The sequence below is a fragment of the Plasmodium berghei genome, assembly GCF_900002375.2.
Source record: "Plasmodium berghei ANKA genome assembly, chromosome: 12".
Lineage (NCBI taxonomy): Eukaryota > Apicomplexa > Aconoidasida > Haemosporida > Plasmodiidae > Plasmodium > Plasmodium berghei.
The window spans coordinates 728487-750497 of NC_036170.2; the positions used below are offsets into that span (position 1 = coordinate 728487).

Consider the following 22011-nt stretch of genomic DNA (forward strand, 5'->3'; position numbering starts at 1 on the left):
TTAGTTCGGCATGTAATAGATTTCCTGTTTTTTCGTATTCTTTATCTTTTCTATTTGTTATTTTTTTAAATTAATGAAAAGCAGAAAATTAAAAAAAATGAGAAATACTTATTTAAATAATTTTTCCATGTTTTAAAAAAATATTATTTATATTATAGTATATTTTTAACTTCACAAAAAAAGTAGATTGTTTTTCTTAAAAGAGTCGTTATTTTTTGAGTTACACAAAATTTCCAATAAAAAATTAAAAAGGCTTATAGAACGACTGATATTTTCATTATTATTTAATTTTTTTAATTTACTCTTTTATTGTTTCTTTCTATGTATAGATAGATTTATATTTGCAATTTCATGGCATTCCAAGTTGTTCTTGGAATTAAAGGCCAAAAAAGGGGATACGAAATATTAAAATATAATTTTATATACCTAGTGAGGAAAATACCATTATTTTTTATTATATTTGAATAAAAATTTTAACTTATAAAAAATAATAAGAAGAATTTTTAATATAGTTATTGTTTCCTTATAAAAAATATTAATTAAAATATTATAATATTTATATATAATATATCTGCACCTAGTATTTTTTTTTATTAAAAAAATAATTAAATGTAAATTTTTAAATATAACAACTTTTTAGGGATTTTTTTTTTCTATATTACATTTTTTATGCTTTAGCCGTTTAAACAACTATTCAATAAAAAGGCAAATAAAAATATATTTGTCTTTTTTATAGAAAAAGGGAAAATGTTCTAAATTGTTTTTTTTAATAATATTTATTATTACATTTTCATATACAGATACTCAAAATATGTTTACATGTATATTGCACACATTTATGCATATATCATAAACTAAAATGAATATATGTAAAAATATATTAAAGTTATTTCAACAAGAATATATGTTTATAGTGTATCCCATTTCATAATATGTCTGGAAAAAAAATAAAATAAATATAAAATATTTTGAATAAATTATAATTTATTAAATGATATAATTTCGGCTGATTGAACAAGCCCCTCAATTGTGTCTTCAACATCTTCGTCCTCATTCATTTGTTCTTGTAATTCTTTTTTTTTTTTGCAATCCTCATCACTTAATCCCACATTTTCAATTAATTCAATAAGCTCGTCTGTGTTAACTAAATCGTCAACAATAATACAAGAAACCTTTGAAAAAAAGGAAATAAAAAATGTCGAACAAAACAAAGCGAACAAAACAAAGCGAACAAAACAAAGCGAACAAGACTAAATATAGTTTACTTGTAATTTAAAAAGCCCAAAAGCAAAGGGAGTTTTTTTATGGGCTTTTCCCCAAGTTAATCCTTCCATCTCAATTTCTTTTACAAGTTTTAGTACTTCATCTAAGTTTGTATCTTCTCCATAAGGCTTTATATCAATAATTAGAGATGACCTGTTATAATTTTAAGAAAATTTTTCACAAATATAATATTAAATATGTTTGTAAACTACTTTATTCGTTTTCTGTTAACTCATTTTCAATATACATGTACGTAGTATGTAGAATGGAAGTTTCCCTATTTAAATTATAAATAATTAGCAATTTTTCTATTCATTATTTTAGTTATTTCATTCTTACTTTCCAACTTCTTTTTTTTTATTTCCTTTTTTGGCACCTTGGCTAGTTCCAGAATTATCTATATTTCCATCATTGTGCAAAATATAATAACTTAAAGGTACATATAATTCGTCATATGTATTTGCCATTTTTTTAATGAGAGATATATATTATTATTTTATACTAGTTAAATATATTAATTCAAGATAATTTTAATTATAAAATAATTGTTGGTATATTTTGTGTAACATTAAAGTTATTTAAATAAAAATTGTATGAAAAAATAGAGTTAATAATTTATATAAGCAGGTTATATAAATATAATATATCATAAATAATAATAATTATTATTATTAAGTTCCTATATTTGCCTTATAAAAATGCTAATAAAAAGTAGCAAACATGTTAATATAAGCATATTCACATTTTATTCTTTTAATAAAAAATATTATATAAAAAATTATACATACACTAAACAAAGAAAAAACGGGTAAACTTAAAACCATGAGTTAATTTTTCCCCCACTCTATGCATATATAAAAAAAATATGTTTTCTTTTCATTTTTTTTATTTTTTAACTTAATAATCATTATGCATATTTTGTCATGATAATATCCAGATTTCACGGTTCTTTGTTTTTATTTTTGTTTTTATTTTTGTTTTTATTTTTGTTTTTATTTTTGTTTTTATTTTTGTTTTTATTTTTGTTTTTATTTTTGTTTTTATGTTTCGTTCTTTTAAATGGCTAAATAATATATATATATTATACATATGTGTATACTCTCTACATAAGCACGCATTGAAACACGTTTCTACATTATTACCAGTTTAATCCTTGCCTGAAGGATCCTTTCATTTTATTTTACTTTTTTTATTACGGCACTTTCAAAAAGGCGTTATAATAATTTTTCCCCAAAACAAGTATTAGTTGCACATGCATATATATACTACAAAACAATGACAACAATTTTTTTTTGATCTAAACATTTTAGGTATCATTTGTTTCGTCATTTAATATAGTTTCATTTTGTTTTCTTAAAATTTCCTTTAAATCTGTTATTAATGCATTTTCCCTATTTGCCCTTTCTTCATAATTAAACATAGCTAAGGCTCTTTGCTCTTCGGCACTATAAACTTGATTTTCTTTTCTCATACGTATTGCATTCATTCGTTTATGCCTTGATCCGCTCATAACATATCCAATATTTTCAAAATTTTCTATAGCTTCAGCGGATAATCCAACTTCACCACGTCTTGGTATTCTTTTACCTTTTTGAATAAACTGTGCTATTGCTTTACCTTCCCCTGGCATCATAGCTCCACCATAATCCATTTGTTTATTTGCTAATTTTACATTTATATCGAGAGGCTTTGGTCCTATACTATCTGTATCATCATCAGTTGCTTCATTCTCATTTTCTTTATCTTTGAACTCTTCTTTTTCAAACTGTTCACTTTGTTTACTTTCTTGATGTTTCTTATATTCTTCTTCTTTTTTATTATTTTTTATATTTTTTTTTTTCATGTCCTTATGTTTTTCAATAGAATTAGAAGAATCGTACTTGTACAATTTTTCATTTAGTGAGTCATATCCTTCACATAGAAAAGACAAGGATGTGGCTGAGGTTGTATTTGATTTTTTTATATCTTCATCTGAATCGTCATACTTTTTTTTACGTTTATTTTTTTTATTTTTGTCCTTTTTATGCTTCTCATATTTTTTGCTTTTCGATTCACTCTGTTCTCTTTCTCTCTTTTTTTTTTTTTTTTTTTTATCGTGTTTTTTTTCTTTTTTGTACTCTTCGTCAATAGAATTGCTATATTTTTCTACACTTTTTTTACTTTTATATTTTTTATCCATTTCTTCATAATCACTGTATGCCAATTCGGTAGTTTTTTTTTTTTTTTTTTTTTTTTTTTCCTTTTTAGAAGAATATTCACTATATGAGCTCAATTCGGAATGATCAAGTTTGGAATTTTCTGAATGTTCCGTTTCGGAGCTATACTTTTTTTTTTTTTTTTTTTTTTTGTCCTTTTTTTTTTCATTTTGATCGCTATCTTTACTCTCGGAATTTTTCAAAATATTTTCCCATGTTGTTGGAGATAGAGACTGCGATCGTCTATATATTTTATGTTGATCAAAAGGCAAATTAAATCTGTAATCATTTTTTTTTTGTAGCCAATTAGTATAATGATTCCAACTCTCTTTATCTGCATAATGCCCCAGAACAACACGATCATATTTTTTTTCAATTTTTTCTCCAGTTTTTTTATTATATAAATATTTATGGTTACTCATTTCTCCTCTTTTATAATTTGAATTTCTATCATCATATAAATCACGTTTTTTATTTTCTCTAGAAATATAATTTCTTTTATTTTTGTGAATATCACTATCGCTACTATAATACCGTGATTCGGGACGTTTGTGTTTATTATAACTTCGGCGATTATCATACCCTTTGATATTATCATAATTTTTCCTTCCATTTTTTCTATTTTTGCTAATTCCCCGAATTCTCCATTTGTTTTCTCCACTGCTATTACTGGATATGCTTCTTCGTTTATCTTTTATCCATTTCCTGTTGCTATGGCTACAGGATCTTCTTTGAGTACGGGTTCTTTTTCTATGGGGTTTGTCTTTTTTCCTAAAATAATTATTATTTGGTGAGTTTTCTCTTCTTTTTTTACTTAAAATTTTATCATTACTTATAGATGATGAACCATATGAAGATTTCGTCGATGCTTTTCGATATTTTTCATGCCTTCTTCTATTATTATCATCATATTTATTTTTGTCATAATAGTCATCACTATTTTCATTTGTATTACTCCGTCTTTTTTTTTTGTATTTTTTTTGTTGTGTATAATCACTACTATTACTATCTCTACTATGGTTATATTCGTCTTTTTTTTGTTGTTTTTCATAATTATCTAATTCGTTTTCCCTTTTTAATTTTTCTAATTTTTTTTTTAATTTTAAAAGATCTAATTTTTTTTTAAGTTCTATATATTTTTTTTCCCTCTCTTTTCTTTCTGGAGTCATTTCCCCTTTTGGTGTGGATGAATTTTCTTCCTTTTTATCTGAGTCACATTTTTCATTATCATTATTATTGTCATTATTATCCATACTAATATTGCTCATACTGTTGCTATTTACCTTTAGCATTTTTAATTTTTCTTTAAGTTCTTTATGTTTTTTTTCAAAATATATTTTTTCGCTTTTATCATCATTTTCATTGTTATCAGCACTTCCCTGACCCTCATCATTTTCATTACCTTTTACTGACATTTCGTTATTCTCTTTTTCCAAATTTGATATTTCATTTTCTGAATTTATTGACATCTCTTTTCATTACATAATTAAAAATGTTTGTTTTATAAATACAGGAAATTACATACATATGTATGTGGGGGTATATAATATGTTACAAATGTTATAGCAAAACACATCAACAAATTGATTGTCCTTTTTTTTTTCGATTTTTATTCATTTATGTTTTTTCTCTATTTTTATTATTTGGTTTTATTTGATTTTTTTTTCAATATATTATGATTTACTTCAAATGTAGTATATATATTATTATTACTATTACATTTATATATATAGATTGTTTGCTTGTTTGTTTTTTATCTTTATAAAAAATCAACGTTTTTCGAAATTTCATAATATCAAGATAACTTCAATCCATTGTGGATATTAGTATTATTATTATTATATATATGTAAACATACGCGGAATTAAACAAATTTAAAAAAAATTACTCAAAATCTTAAAAAAAATAATTAATCCTGTGCCAGCGCAAAGCATATTTTTATATTCATATGCGGGTAAGCCATTCTTTTCTCCCATGAATTTTTTATATTCTATTTTTTTTATTAATACTGCTTATAATTATTTTCATTACCTTAAGTCTATTTTTATAAATATTTTTTATATTTATGCTATATATATATACATATACATAATAGTATATTCTCATTTCATTCTTTCACATTAGAACTGTGTCAATGAAATTAGTCAAATGGATATGGTTACATGTATTTTTATTTCCGCATTATTGTAAATATCTTTATATTGCATATAATAGTGTTATTATTATTTGTTCGGTTTATTTTATATTTTATTCGATATAAATCGATACAATAATTTTCTTATTTTAAAATATTTATTTGGCGATAGAATTAAAAATATGAAGAAATGACAAAACAGAAGTATTTTTATATACAAATATTTACACGATTAACCATATTACTAAAATTTGAGATGCTTTTCTTTATTTTATGCTTAAATGAGAAAGCTCATATTTTTTTTTTGTTTTCCATCTAATTAATTTACTTTTTTCCTAATATATACGTGATAATAATGGAATGATATAGAAAACGAAAAAAACAAACGACAAATAATACAGAATAATAACCACAAAAAAGGTTTTACAATTGAATAAAACAAAATTAACTTATTATATAGTTAGTGTATATAATTATATTAACACAATTATGTTGCATTATATATGCAAATGCACACACATATATAATATATATGTATAACAATTGATCAATGTTACAACATCGTAATACAATTAATTGGAATATAAATAATGAACATATGAATGGAAATATTTTTAAATTAAAACAAATACAAATTTTATTACATTAAAAATCATTTTATATAATCACAATAATCATTGATGATAAAAAAAAGAAAATAGGTATACACTTCTTGCTTATGGACAAAATTTCCTATCATCATTTTATGATTATAAGAAAGTAGTTATATGCATTGATAAAATGCAAAAGACTTACTATTCAGATATTAAAGGAGCATTATCAATGTATTTATTTTCTTCTATTGGAACATCACATGGTATTGGCAGTATAATATCGTCATAAACTATATAAGGTTTTTCAATACAACAATCTACATAAATAACTTCATCAGTATATTTTATACGTGGAATAATTTTTTTCCGTATTGGTACAATTTTATAATTATCCCTAAATTTTAGTATAGGAACATCAACTGGTATAACTACAGGTTTTGGAACTAAATAAGTATAATCAACATTTATATGTTCTTTTAAACAATTAACAACTTCAATATTTTTTTCTAATTTTGGTATAAAAAGTGTTTCTATTTTTGGTGTATCATTATTGCATTCTTTATATAAATTAAATTGAACATTGTAATTTTTTATATCTTGTTTAACACTATTATTTATGTTATATTGGGCATTATATTTCATCAACCCCATATCGCTTTTTAATTTACTTTCATTATTGTTTTTATATAATTTTTTAATGTTTTCATATAACTTTACAAGATATTCATCTCCCTTTTTAACATAAGTGTTTACCTCTTCAACTAATTCCACTGGCTTATAAAATGCATTTATTTTTGTATCTTCACAGTGAACGACCCTTTTTGTGATTGGCTTTATTACACTTACGTGCATTTCATTTTCTTGGTTAATAAAATCATTCTTTGTGTTTATTTCTACGGAATCTTCGTCGTTCTACATACAAGCAAAATGAAAATAAGGATATGATGAATTAAACAATGTATAAATATATAATATGGTAAATAAATAAACATACAAAAAATGTAATGTATATATAAAATATATTATGCGTTTTTTGTCTTTTGCTTTTATCGTTTGATTATTTTTCTTTTTAATAATTTACAATTGTGTATTCATTAATATCTTGTAATAGCATCTCCATTTTCAACAAAACAAATCGTTTTTTAATCACCAGAAATGTTTATGTATGCCTACGCATATATAGCGAAAAATGTTATAATTTATATTTTTTCTTTTTTCCTGGGAATACCAATAATTTTTAATATGTGAAAGTATATTTTCAAATTATTTGTAGCACAAGCACACAAATGGCGTGACAAATTATTTTTTTAGTTTACACATAGCATGCTGTGTGTATTATGTTACAAGTGTATGTATATATATATATACCACCTTTTATTTATAATTTTTTTTAATAATAATATCCATATTGTAATTAATACATATAAACTTTCGTAACAATATAGACAAAATTAATAACGTTATTTGGCATAGACAATTCTATTCAAATGTTTGAATTCTTGGAATAAAAATTTTTTATCAGCTCAATATTATATATGTTTTTTAAAAATGTTTAATACCTATATATATTGACTTAAATAACGAAATTTTTTTTTTTCTTTTTTTTTTCTACACTGTTCAGAAAAATAGCCATAAAACATTGCGCTTTTCGGTGATTTTGGCTAATTTAATTAACATAATATTAATTTTAATTTTATACATGTTTATTCAAATGAAAGGTATTGAATTTAGCTATAAACATGTTTATTACTTCGTATATGAAGTTTAACTAAAAATAAAAACGTATATAAATTTACAAGTGTACAAAAAAAATACAATGATAAATATGCGGGTATTGTTTTTAAATTATTATTGACCATAATTGCACATTGTTATACTTTTTTATACATTAATAAAATAGTTCGTTTATTGAACAAACTTTAATTAATTGCATAGTTTTTCGTGTAAAAATGTGTTATATGGATGTGCATATATGATTTCGTGTGCAATTTAAAAATTGGTATAACTTTGTAACCCGCCTTTAATCATCACTACTGTTTTCCTTTTCTGCTGCTTCTTCTTCTCTCTTTCGAAGGAGTTCAGTATCATGATGATATTGGCTCATATGCAAATAGCATGGGTGTGCAGGTAAATAATCTTCAAGAATCCAATGTGGGCCTCTTTCTTTTCTTCTTCTATCAAGGTATCGTGTAACCGGATTTGTGTTTTCAGCTCGTTCCCTTTCTTTGTTAGCTTCTACCCATTCTACTGTAAATCTCTTTGGTTTTATTCCAAGATATGATACATGATGAAATGTAAAGGATAAACCAAAAGCAAATAAAAAATATGGAATAAAAGCTAATGGTAATGGAAATTGTAATAACCATGCCATATATGGCTTATGATCCTTTGCAAATTCACCGTGCAAATAAGTATGGAAAACACCTGCTGGTCTTAATGACCATCTTTCCCAATCATATTTATGGTCATAGTACCTTTGATTCAATCGATATTTCTTTGGTTCACCATTTGGTAAGAATTCTCTTGGAGGGGGTTCTGGAATATTTATTCCTAAAGGTTGCGACGCAACATATCTTTTAAATACATTACGGACATTGTTGTTCATACGAATAAAAATTTGTTTTTTCCCATTTGAATACAATTGCATTTTCTCACTTTTTTTAATTACAATTGTATTATTAAGATAATATTGCTAAATCACAAAATTTTATTATATAACTATACGAAATATGTATGCATGGTACAAATACTTGCATAATATTATATGTATGTGCATTATATGCATATATTGTGAAAGTATTATACTTTTAATATTAAAGATATATAATTTTCGTGAAATTTATTGTGACAAAATAAACATTTCGCAAAAGATGCATATGTAATTTTATCACATTTACATTTTCAATATTAAAAACTTTAAAAGAAAAAACAATAGCATAAATATTTTTTTACATTAAAAAGGCCGTGCTATTAATTTTTTTGACTATTTAATGCATTTGAAATATAAAAACATGTATATATTTAGTATAATATTACTTTATATAAATAATTTTACTCACTAAAAAAATATAACACACACGTTTAAATTTTATGAAAATGTAATTCAATATTGTTTTTTTATAGTTATTCCAAATTCCTGTTATATTTTTCTTGCACATGAAAATGTTCCAAGATCAATGTTTTAGAGAATTATTTATAATAATGGTGTAAAATATAAAATTTGTTTGCAATAATAAACAAAACTATACAAAGGAACATATTATTATTTAAATTAAAGAAATATAGATTTGTTCATAAAAAATTAGTACATATATATAAACGAAAAAAATAACATTTGCCCAATTTGGACGGTATTAAAAACCTGAAAGAACAGATATGCAGAAATGCCATTGTATAAATGCGCATTATTATTTTTTATCTCTTTTTTGTTCATGTTAAAAAGTTTTTATATATTGCCAAAATAATAGGAGTATGAAATACTTTGTTTGAGTTTGCATAAATTAAGGAACATATGAAGAATGTACAATATTTAATTCCTAGTAAAAGTATTATCCTATTATCCATATAAGGAAATAGTATATATACCTAATGTCAAAAATTAAAAAAGCATACAAATTCATATATATATAATAAAACCTCGAACTATTCTGATAACGAATAAATCTTTTATTTGAAACACTGCGAATATACATTTTGTCAATTTATATGGAATATATACCTACCAACCATATTGCATCTGCATATTTAAACATTACTACAGATGGTACTATATTCTATATATGTGTGTGCAAGGGGGAATGAATATTCATATATTTTTTATGCACATGCATAGTAGTACGCATATCGTTTTGTCGAAAAATGAGAAAAATGTTATTGAATAATTTCGGGAGTTTAAGAGGATATTATTTTTTACAAGTTCATTCTCATCTAATTTATTAAATTATTTAAACAAAAGACAAAAAATGACTTTAAATATTTTATACCGTGAACGTATGAATAAGTCATATAATCACATATAAAATATTACCCTTTATTATATTTCTGAACTATGTAAAACATATTTAAATATGCGAATATATTTTTATTTTAATATATATATATATATATATATATATATATATATATATACTAAAGATATAATGAACAAAAACATTTCAAATACTTTTTTTCATTTGCATAAAAAATGATAAACAACGTAAAGTTGCATAAGGGCAAAATTTTTTATTATTAATTTCATATAGAATATTTCTTAAAAAATAAATTATTTTTACAAAAAAAACAAAAAAGGCACAATATTACTATAACTATATATTATCCTATAAAATACAATTTTTTAACACATTTATATCCTACGCATTTTTTGTTTTTATTTTAGATATATTAAAATCATAACACACATGCATGGTCTCTTTAAAAATAAAAAGTCATTCATATACATAAACAAAATGTTTAAGGGTTAAGCGAAAAAAATATGTTATTTTTGTTCATGCACACTGTATATATTATGTAAATAAAGTTAGTATACGTTTTAGGATTGTGGAAGTGGGCTTGTATATACAAATTTATAGTATATATGAATAACGTTAACCTGTATTAATTACATTATATTATTTTTATTTATTTTTTATGTAGAAAAAATAAAACATGCTTTTGTGATAAATAATTATAAAATTTTTGAATTGATGGAAAATTTCCATTTAATGCAACATGATAAATATATTATATTTTTTTTCAAATAAAAAAATATTTCACCAAATTTTTTAAATGAATAATAGTGGTGATAATAATAAAATATACATATTTAAAAAAATAAAAAGCGGATATATTTTATTAGTGCCATGAATAATAGCAAATGGTAAAAAATTATGGTTTGTCATTTATAATATGTAGCGTATACCTACATAAAGATATGCATAAATTTATGTACGTTGCAATATATCAGTAATATACATGCAATATTTGTTTACAATTTGATATACATTAATATAATATATATATTTATAAGCATTGCTTAATAGCCTTACGTATATAGAGTACCCCGCGTTATCTATGGAATGGCATATTATTTTCTCCACCCCTTTTAGCATACCTTTAAAAAATATATAGTGAGCAAACTGTATATGTATATTTATATATGCATACCATTTTTAAAACTTTAATTAGCACACCCGGCGTAAATGTATAAGCAGTAAACAAAAGATATATACCTATATACATATATTTATATATTTAAGTTTTATGCTTCGTTCGTTATTTTAATTTTTCCCGCTCATTTAAAAAATACAGTGTACTATTAATACTCGAAGTTAGCGAAATAAATTAAAGAAAAAAAATATATAGCAATAAAGCACAAAATAAATGTATGTGTTCAATCGAACCATATTTCCTTTTCCACTTCATATATCTTAATTATAAAAAAATAATAGTACTAAATTAAAAATTGCTATTTCCAAAGCAAATTAAATAAAATTATATTATTTTGAAAAAAACAAAAATATAGTAATAAAGCAAAATTATCCATACATATTTAATTTTGGATCATTCTGTTTTTTCCAATTTACATAATTTTTTAAGCAATTAATTACTAAAATAAAATTTGCAATTTTCAACACGTATTAAATAAAAATAAAATTAAATTCTTAGAAAATAACCCAAAATTCACAGTAAAGTATAAGTAGCACATATATATATATTTATTTAATTTGGGTCATGCTGCTTTTTTTCCATCTCATATCTTAATTTTTTAAATAATTAATATACTAAATTAAAATTTCCTATTTTTAAAACAAACTAAATAAAAACAATCGAAAAAACAAAAAGCATAATAATTTTAATATCTACAAAGGTACACAATTATTTCGATATCCCTGATGTATGTATTACAAACACTCCAAAAAAACGAATCCAAATAGATATTATATATACACTGAATAAAATATTTTCACATTTTTGTTGCCAACATAAATATAAAATCGTCTAAATATACAAGCTACATATCCATTTCTTATACATTTCCATAAAACTAATTAGTAATTTTTTTTTTCCTGCGATATTTTTGTAACTGAAACAAAAAACGAACAAAAAAGGGAAATATGTCAGTACTCGGAATAGATATAGGGAATGAAAACTCAGTAGTTGCAACTATAAACAAAGGGGCTATAAATATTGTCAGAAATGATATATCAGAAAGATTGACACCCACATTAATTGGATTTACAGAAAAAGAAAGATTAATAGGTGATAATGCATTAGCAAAAGTGAAATCAAATTTCCGGAATACGTGTAGGAATATAAAAAATGTATTAGGAAAAATAGGAACAGGTTTAGAAAAAGATGATTTAGAAGTAAATGAAGCATATGGAGATTTAGTTGGATGTGAGCATGGATATTTAGGATATAGTGTAGAATACAAAAAAGAGAAAGAAAATATAAGCGCTGTTAGAATAATAGCCACTTTATTATTATATTTAATTAGATTGGGAGAAAAATATATAGGAAAAGAATGTAATGAAATTGTTTTATCTTATCCTCCTCACTATACTAACAATCAAATTCAATGTTTAGCAGCTGCTGCAAAAATAATAAATGTTAACGTATTGAGACTTATCAGTGATAATACTGCTGTTGCTTTAGATTATGGTATGTATAGAATGAAAGAATTTAATGAAAAGAATGGTTCAATAGTAGCATTTGTTAATATTGGTTATGCAAATACATATATATGTATTGCTAAATTTTACTCAAACAAATGTGAAATATTATGTGATATAGCAGATAACACTTTAGGAGGCAGAAATATTGATAATGAATTAATAAAATATATAAATAATTTATTTATAAATACTTATAAAATTAATGCACTATATAAAAATGGTCCTATTGAGTTAAGCGAAATGGGAAACGGAAAATTAGATAAATTTTTTACATCTAAAAATAATGAAACCGCACAAATTAATAATAAAGTAAGAGTAAAATTACAAGATGTAGCAATTAAAACAAAAAAAGTTTTATCGGCAAACAATGAAACATCTATACATGTAGAATGTTTACATGAGGATTTAGATTGCCAAGGTACTATAAATAGAGAAACATATGAAGAATTATGTTCAAATTTTTTCTTAACAAAATTGAAAAATATTTTAGATAAAGCAATATCTATTAGTAAAATAAATGATGTTAAAAATGCTCAATCTGTAGAAATATTAGGAGGTACAACAAGAATACCATTTATTCAAAATTTCTTACAATCTTATTTCAATAAGCCTTTATCAAAAACTTTAGTAGCAGATGAATCTGTTGCTAGGGGTTGTGTATTATCTGCTGCAATGTTAAGTAAGTATTACAAAGTAAAGGAATATGAATGTATTGAAAAAGTTCACCATCCAATTAGTGTGAAATGTGAAAATATGAATGACAAGTCTGGAGCAAATTCTCGAGTTGAACAATTATATACTACTGATTCTATAAGAAGAAAAGTAAACAAAATTATTATACCAGATAAAGGTAACATTAAAATAACAGCTTTTTATGAAAATAATCCTGACCTTCCAGATAATTGTGTAAAAGAATTGGGTTCATGTGTTGTTAAAATTAACGAGAAAAATGATAAAATTGTCGAATCTCATGTTATGGCAACATTTTCAACTAATGACGTATTTACATTTTTGGGAGCTCAAACCGTTTCAAAAAATGTTATAAAAGGAAAAGAAGAAAAAGAAAAAAAAAACGAAGAAAAACCAGCTGATGATTCAAAAGGCAAAAATAATGTATCTCCATCAAAAAGCGAAGATAAATCACCATCTGAAAATAGTAGCCCTAGCAAAACAGAGTTGAAAAAAGGTGAAGAAGGAAAGATACAAACATGCTATACTACTATACCCCTTGAAATAATATCTCCCCCTGGAACATATACTAATAAGGAGATATACAACTTTAGTGAAGCGGAAATAAATATGCAACATAGTGATACATTAGAAGCAGAAAGATTAAAACATATTAATGAATTAGAAACTATTATTTATGAAACTAGGGATCGTTTGAATGGTATGTATAAAGACTTTGTAGTTGATGAAGAAAGAGATTCTATTTTACTAACTTTAGATGATGTTGAAAATTGGATATATGATAATATTGATGAAAATAAAAATGCTTTTGTAAGTAAAAAAGAAGAAATAAGAGAACGTATAAAAGATATAATTTATAGATATGATGTTTATGCATCTAAACAAAAAAATTTAGGAAATATTATATCACATTTAAAAAATATTATTACACAATGTGAAAAGCAAGCATCAGATGAAAGCCAAAAAATAATAGCAAAAGCTAATAACTTTTTATCAACTATTGATTCTTTACAAGAACAAGAAAAAAATAAAAAATTATATGAAGCACCTGTTTATTCATTAAAAGATGTTGAAAAGGAGTTTAATGATGTTACACAAATGGCACAAAAATATTTCTCAAAAATTGAAGCTGAAGAATTAGCAAAACAAAAGGAAAAATTGGAGCAGGAAAAAAAAAATGAAGAAAATCAACCTTCTGAAGAAAGCGAACAAACTGAAAACAATGATAACGAAGAAAAACCTGATAATAGTGATAAATAATTTTAAGAAAGTGAAATAACTACCATATTTTATATTACATAGATATAGAATATATGCTATACTTCATTTCTTATATATACTGCACATTGTTTGTGCCTTATGCACTTTTCATTGCCCCGTTGATTCGGGGTTTTATTCGTTTTTTTCATAAAATTCGAATCTTTATATGCGAGAAAATATTCAATATATATATATTACTCATATATATGCATTTTATGCTCGTATTACCTTTTTTGTATGTGCTTATAGTTGTATATATAATATATTATATTTAATATATGTATGCTTATTGTGCACACATTAAATTTTATTTTATAAAAACATAATTTCTTTCTTATAATTCATGCAAATGCACACATATAGTTGTATATACAATATATATGTTCATAAATTTTGTAACTCAAGGACTTTCATAAATTGAGTAATTTTTATTAATCATTTTTTTCACTTTTATACATGTAAGGAAATGGAGAATTAAAGAAACAGATAAGAAAAGGCTTATAGAAATTATTACTTTTATTTTGAAATAAAACTTAATAATATTAATAGAGTTTATTGGTATGTTTAAAACTCGTTCCCCTTATTATCCGAGATTTTTATAATTTTGGAAAAAATATTTTATAAATAATAAACTTCAAAAAAATACATATTCATCTTTTTTATTAGAATATTCCGAATGATGATACCTTGAATTACTTAGTATAAACATGCATATAATATGTATAATACGCATGTCTATATTTTATTTCGTGATTTATTTTTTATTTTTTAATATTATATTTTTAAGGTAGCCAAAAAGGCTAAATTATTCAAATAATAGAGAGGTTTATTGATAAAAAAAAGAAAAAAACTAAAAATATAAATGCTAATATGATGATATAATTTTTCTTAATTCACCAAAAAATATTTTCATCTTTGTTTCATTATTAGCAAACTATAAACTAGTAGAAAAATGTCCACATATATCCATATACTGAGTATATGCATGTATAAATTCATTTTAATTATCCACATAGCCAACTATGTAAATACATTGGGAAAACATTGTGTGTGTATTTTTATTTGTACCCGATTTATCCCTAATTACAGCCTACATAAATCATGTATCATAAAGATGGTAATTTTTGATTATATGAGATATGGTATTAAATAATCAGTGAGTTAAGGTAGTATAATTAGGGTATATTTTATTGTTTTTTTTTTGTTTTTTTTTTTTGGTCATTTTTTTTGGATAGCTATATGTTCATCAAGATATTGAGATATTCGCTCTACCATTTCATTAATTGTACAATTTTTACCAAAAAAATCCACAAATTTCCCTTCTGTATCTAACAAGTAGTGAATAATAGAATGGTCAATTAAATAATTATATTTATTTTGGTCATTAACTGTTTTATTTACATTACTCATTTCAGTAACATGCTCATTATAATATACACGAAATAACTTAGCAACATGTTTTATAAGATCTTTTGTCCCTGTTAAACCAATTAATTTCGGATTAAATGACTTACAATAATAATTTATTTGAGCTACTGTATCTCGATTAGGATCTACAGTAATAAAAATAGGGGTAAGGATATCCCCATATTTTTTTGATATTTTTTCAAAAACTATAGTTTGCTTTTCTAACTCTTGAGGACAAATATCAGGACAATAACTAAAGCCAAAATATATTAAACAGTATTTTCCTTTAAATGTTTGATTTGTAACTATATTTCCATTATAATCTATTAGTGTAAAATTACCACCTATTAATGGTTTTCCAATATTTTCGACTCTTGTTTTTCCAATATGATTTTTTCCATTATTTTTTTTATCACATTTTAATTTATATAAATATAATGTAGGAATACATAAGCCTAAATTAAAAACAAAACATTTCCATGTTAAAAAAATACTTTTTTTTTTTTTTAATGGATTTTCTGCATTTTTTTTATTTGTTGAAAAATTTAATTTGGTCTCAAAAATTATTTTATTTTCATATTTGTTCAAATTCAAGTTATAATTTATACAAGATTTACAAAATGCTCCACCTCTCTTTACTTTATTAACATTCCTTAAAAGTATTTTATTCATGGCTTGGAGAATGGAAATTTATGTTACCAACGTTGTATATGTAAGTTATATCCATATATATATATATATATATAATATTTATTTTAAATTATATGATAATAGTGTTAAATATATAATTTGTGGGTTCTTTATTTTTACTTTTCTTGGGGAATAATATAATTTCCTTTTTCCCCTTCAATTCACTTTCTTTTACCAGACTTTACTATTTTCAATTTCAACGGTGTGTTTATTTAAATGCTTTTTATCATCGAATTTTTCTATATTTCGAAAGTTTATATTTTTGTATGTTCCCTTTTTTTCAGATTTTAAAATGCGTTAACAACCGAGATAAATATTTTTAAGCATATAAAAAATATATTATATTCGCCTATGCTATATATTATTATTATAGGGGGAATAAAATTGTTTGTTTTATAGGAGTCGACCAATATAATATAAATAGATGATGAGAATTCCCGTATAGCAATTGAGTATAAAAAAATAATAATAATATTATATAGGGAAAACAATATATATTATGTTTATTATATATAAAAAAAATGCCCCTATATAAGTAATAATCCTAAGTGTTAGAAAAAATAAGACCTGACTATAGAAGTGCTTACATTAATGGGAAAAATAATTTTATGGATAATAAAATTCTAATATATGCATATAATAACTACTATAATCATTCATATTGATTTCCTTGATATTTTTAAAACTATAAAAAAAATCGGCTTTTATATTATTTTTATAATTTTTTTTTTTGAACTATTATATATAGTATAATAATAATTTTTTATGGAAAACATCAATATTCTATTTTGAATACCATCATATTATATATTAAAAAAATATATATAACCAATTATAATAATACATTACAATGCTCTAATTTTTTTTTATATTAATTTATTTTATATAGTATAAGAGTTTATACTAATTTAAATAAATAAATATACTCCCTAATATTAGGTTACATATATAATAGATAGATGAACTAGTTCACTATCTAAATATATAATATTACATTGATAATAAAATAATATATTGAAAAAATTGTATATTATATACCTAATATAAGTTATATAATTATATGTAAAAAAACACGAAGGCATATACATATATATCAATTTTTTTAAATATATTAAATCAGTGTATTGATAATGACAGGAATTAAAAAAGGAAAAAACAAAAAAAAAAATATGAAAAATGATGATCGCTATAAAGAATTGGACAGCCTAATAACCAATGGAAGTAATAATCAAATAAAATAAAAAAAGATGAAAAGAAAAAAGAGGAAACGAAACAAATTAATAGAAAAAGGTCAAACAATTAAGCTCGAATGCAAACAATAAGGGCGCTATAAGAGAAACAAATTGAAATGCGAACAAATTAATTATTAAATTTGGAAGGAAAAATAAACTATGATTAACTAAATTTGTATTTTGACACATTATTAGTGATTCAATTATAGTTTTTTTGTCTTGTTTTTATACTTGTTCGTTTTGTTTTTCTTATAACCCTTCCAAACATTTATGTTTGAGATTTAAACGTGGCTTAATCATATTTGACAAAATTTTCTCAAATTTAACAAAAAAGTTAAGAGGGTAGCGATTTGGTAGTAATATTACACCTTATATAGCACGAGTTACCCTAAACTTATTATTTATGTTATTAATAAAATATATTATGATAACAATAAATGTGCTGATACATATATATATTAGCATATTCCAGATATAGAAAACATACATATATTTTCCATTTATTATAATATATATATTTGTAGGTGAAATAGGAAATAATTCAGGAAGAAGTTGTGTCAAAAGATTTTTCAAAATAATCGGAAACGAAATGAAAAATAATGTTTATGTTTATTTACTAAGTATATTATATTTATGTGTTTGTGTAATGAATAAAGTTTTTGCAAAAAGAACCCTGAATAAGATGGGAAATTATAGTTTTGTTACTTCAGAAACACACAATATTATTTGTATTATAGTTTTCCAATTATTATATTTTATTTATCGTAAAACGTCAAGTTCTTCTGTATATAAAAATGAGAGTCAAAAAAATTTTGGATGGCAGTTTTTCCTTATCTCATTATTAGATGCTTCTACAGTTATAATTAGTATGATTGGTATGCCAATTTTTTTATCCCTAAAATAATACAATAACCTTTAAAATGCCACATGTTTGCTACACATATGCATATATATACGCACTTATGATTATTCTTTTCTTTAAGGTCTCACAAGAACAACGGGAAATATTCAATCATTTATAATGCAATTGATTATTCCAGTTAATATGTATTTTTGTTTCATGTTTCTTGGATATCGGTAAAAAAATCGAAATTGAAAAATGGGAAATATTATACGTGTATTTATAGCAATATCGATAAATTTCAATCGTCTAAAATTTATACATTTTATTAATATTACTTTTTTGTTATCCTTAGATATCACTTATTTAATTATTTGGGAGCATTCATTATACTTATTACTATAGCCGTTGTAGAAACTTTTTTATCTTTTGAAACACAAGGTGAAAACTCAATCATTTTTAACTTAATTATGATTTCTGCCTTAATAGTAAGTTTATTAATATACCAACGAATACTCTGTAAATACATATTTAGGCACATGCTTAATATATATGCATACTTCTTTTGCTTTTTATCAATATTTTATATTTTTCAATTTTCATTTTATAGCCTTTAAGCTTTTCAAACATGACCAGGGAAGTTGTTTTCAAAAAACACAAAATAAATATCCTAAGATTGAATGTAAGGAATATGCCAAATCGGGCGTGTGCACGAAAAAAAATAACAAAAAATAACATAGAATACTAGAATGGCGATAGGGCGATTTACTAAATTTAATGCATCGCTTATAATCACACTATTGCTAAAATTTTCCTAACAATTTTTAATTTGTCATTTTTATTTTAAAATTTTTAGGCTATGGTCGTTTTGTTCCAATTTTTTACCTCCCTTTTAGTTTTACCAGTCTATAATATTCCATTTTTGAAAGAAAGTAATGCAAATAAAATTTTAGTTCATTCGAAAAAAATAGTAGCATTCAGTATTAATAGTATCATTTTTTAGTTAGCTTACCGTCTGCAAAATAGTTATTATTTTTATTTTTTTATTTATTTTATTTTCTTATTTTTTTTTTAGTTTATATGCCATTCTCTGAAATGAGTACAAACATTAATAACGGATTAAGATGTTTATTTTATGGAGAAAATACAATTGTTGAGGTAGGGCATAATTTTGCACTCTTAAGATAAAATTTATATACTTTTATTCAATTGTTGCTTTATAATATATAACCCGTTTTTTGTATATATTTTAATAGATTTACACAATTATATTTATTATTAATTTTGTATATTATTTTTTTTTATAGAACTGTGGTGTTGGCATGGTCAAAATGTGTGACAACTGTGAGGGAGCATGGGTAATAAATTTTTATCAAACAAACAAAACAAAATAACGAATAAAATATAATATGCAAAGTAATATATTCAACAAAATTATATAATTTTTTTTATTTTTTTTTCAGAAAACCTTTATAACATTTTCCTTTTTCAACATATGTGATAATTTACTTGCTTGCTATGTAAGGAAAAAAAAAATGTACACATCATAATTTAGCTGAAAAAAACACATAAATTTATTATTATTATTTTTTCTTTTTAGATAATTGATAAATTTTCAACAATGACATACACCATTGTTAGTTGTATACAAGGACCAGCCATAACAATAGCTTATTACTTTAAATTTCTTGCGGTAAAATATTTTATAACTTAAAAAAAAATTCGAAATATTTTCCCCTTATTTTTACTTTTTATTTTGACAAATAATGTTTTTTTTTGTCTATATAGGGCGATGCTGTAAGAAAACCAAGAATATTGGATTTTCTTACTTTGGTAAGAATTATGAAATAAAAATTCTGAATAATTTCTTCCTTAATATTTTTTTTCTTCCTTAATATTTTTTTTCTTCCTTAATATTTTTTTTCTTCCTTAATATTTTTTTTCTTCCTTAATATATTTTTTCTTCCTTACAGTTTGGCTACTTATTTGGAACAATAATTTACAGAATTGGAAATATAATATTAGAAAGTTCGTTTTAAAAATAATATAAATCAAAGTTTAATTTTGCATTTATACATATATTGTGTGTCTACATGCATTATATTATGTATACACCTCATTAATACATTTTTTATTTTTTTTCAATGTAGAAAAACAAGTGATAAAATCACAAAATAGCAATGACTCCGAAGCAGAATTAACTTCTATAGAAACATCAAGGGCATAATTGATACAACATTTTTATTTCTTAAATGATTTTTGTAAATGCCACATAAAGTTATAAAGAAGTATGTTAATAATTAAATATATGTATTATTTTTTTTTGGATTGTAATACTTTATTTTTATTCATAAATATTTATATCATAAAATTTATGTTTTTTTTTTTATGAAAATCATGTGTTACATTTTAAATATTCAAATACATGAAATTAATACATATTTTGTAAATTATAACTTATACTGATGTTCTGCTATTATATATAAATTATGACCGTTTGTTCCTTTTGTGAATTTTTCATTTTTTAAAAAATATTTTATATGAATTAATTTATTTTGTTATATGCCTTTATATTATTCATTAAAAAATCAGATTACCAAAGATTTTTTAACTTTAATCATCTTTTTTAAGAAAAAGGAAATAAAATAAAAAAGTTTTTTTAAATGTGCACACAAGGTTCTTAAATTTTTTTTTTTTTTTTCGGATATATATAATGATGTATGTGGGCATACAAAAAGACTTAAAAAATATAAATGTAGAGAAATTATTATTTTATTTTTTTATATTTTCTTTTGTCTTATATCCTTATTTGCCTATGTATAGAGAGCATGCTCGTTGTTTAGAAGACATTACAATTATATTTTTTTCTTGTTTTATTATTTTAATAAAATATAATCAAGATTTTAACTCCTAATTAAAAAATATAAGAATCCTTATGCTAAGATTTTTGAAATATCTTTCGCCATATATTTCATAAATCTTTCTTTTTTATCATATTTCTTTTCTCTTTCTTTTAATTATGTGTATATCATCATTTTTTTTAATGAATAATT

General features: G+C 23.0%; 7 protein-coding genes across 7 annotated transcripts; 2 read left to right on the forward strand and 5 right to left on the reverse strand.

The window, feature by feature from the left end:
* Positions 1 to 977: 977 nt before the first annotated feature.
* Positions 978 to 1730, reverse strand: PBANKA_1218900 (elongation factor 1-delta, putative; the record flags this gene model as incomplete). The annotated part of the gene is made up of 3 exons (XM_034566251.1): positions 978 to 1172; positions 1266 to 1416; positions 1603 to 1730. 3 exons carry the CDS (start codon positions 1728 to 1730, stop codon positions 978 to 980), a joined length of 474 nt encoding a protein of 157 aa, XP_034422867.1.
* An 839-nt stretch (positions 1731 to 2569) lies between these two features.
* On the reverse strand, positions 2570 to 4927 carry PBANKA_1219000 (heat shock protein 90, putative; the record flags this gene model as incomplete). Its single annotated transcript, XM_034566253.1, has 1 exon — positions 2570 to 4927. One exon carries the CDS (start codon positions 4925 to 4927, stop codon positions 2570 to 2572), a length of 2358 nt encoding a protein of 785 aa, XP_034422868.1.
* A 1459-nt stretch (positions 4928 to 6386) lies between these two features.
* On the reverse strand, positions 6387 to 7299 carry PBANKA_1219100 (inner membrane complex protein 1d; the record flags this gene model as incomplete). The annotated part of the gene is made up of 2 exons (XM_034566254.1): positions 6387 to 7097; positions 7267 to 7299. 2 exons carry the CDS (start codon positions 7297 to 7299, stop codon positions 6387 to 6389), a joined length of 744 nt encoding a protein of 247 aa, XP_034422869.1.
* A 906-nt stretch (positions 7300 to 8205) lies between these two features.
* On the reverse strand, positions 8206 to 8832 carry PBANKA_1219200 (Cg8 protein, putative; the record flags this gene model as incomplete). The annotated part of the gene is made up of 1 exon (XM_034566255.1): positions 8206 to 8832. One exon carries the CDS (start codon positions 8830 to 8832, stop codon positions 8206 to 8208), a length of 627 nt encoding a protein of 208 aa, XP_034422870.1.
* A 3445-nt stretch (positions 8833 to 12277) lies between these two features.
* Positions 12278 to 14788, forward strand: PBANKA_1219300 (heat shock protein 110, putative; the record flags this gene model as incomplete). The annotated part of the gene is made up of 1 exon (XM_034566256.1): positions 12278 to 14788. One exon carries the CDS (start codon positions 12278 to 12280, stop codon positions 14786 to 14788), a length of 2511 nt encoding a protein of 836 aa, XP_034422871.1.
* A 1218-nt stretch (positions 14789 to 16006) lies between these two features.
* On the reverse strand, positions 16007 to 16867 carry PBANKA_1219400 (protein SCO1, putative; the record flags this gene model as incomplete). Its single annotated transcript, XM_034566257.1, has 1 exon — positions 16007 to 16867. One exon carries the CDS (start codon positions 16865 to 16867, stop codon positions 16007 to 16009), a length of 861 nt encoding a protein of 286 aa, XP_034422872.1.
* Positions 16868 to 18015: 1148 nt separating this feature from the next.
* Positions 18016 to 21185, forward strand: PBANKA_1219500 (chloroquine resistance transporter, putative; the record flags this gene model as incomplete). The annotated part of the gene is made up of 13 exons (XM_034566258.1): positions 18016 to 18106; positions 18642 to 18992; positions 19101 to 19194; positions 19314 to 19446; positions 19569 to 19640; positions 19815 to 19890; positions 20034 to 20116; positions 20266 to 20316; positions 20422 to 20478; positions 20559 to 20651; positions 20747 to 20791; positions 20932 to 20986; positions 21109 to 21185. 13 exons carry the CDS (start codon positions 18016 to 18018, stop codon positions 21183 to 21185), a joined length of 1278 nt encoding a protein of 425 aa, XP_034422873.1.
* Between the last annotated feature and the right edge of the window lie 826 nt (positions 21186 to 22011).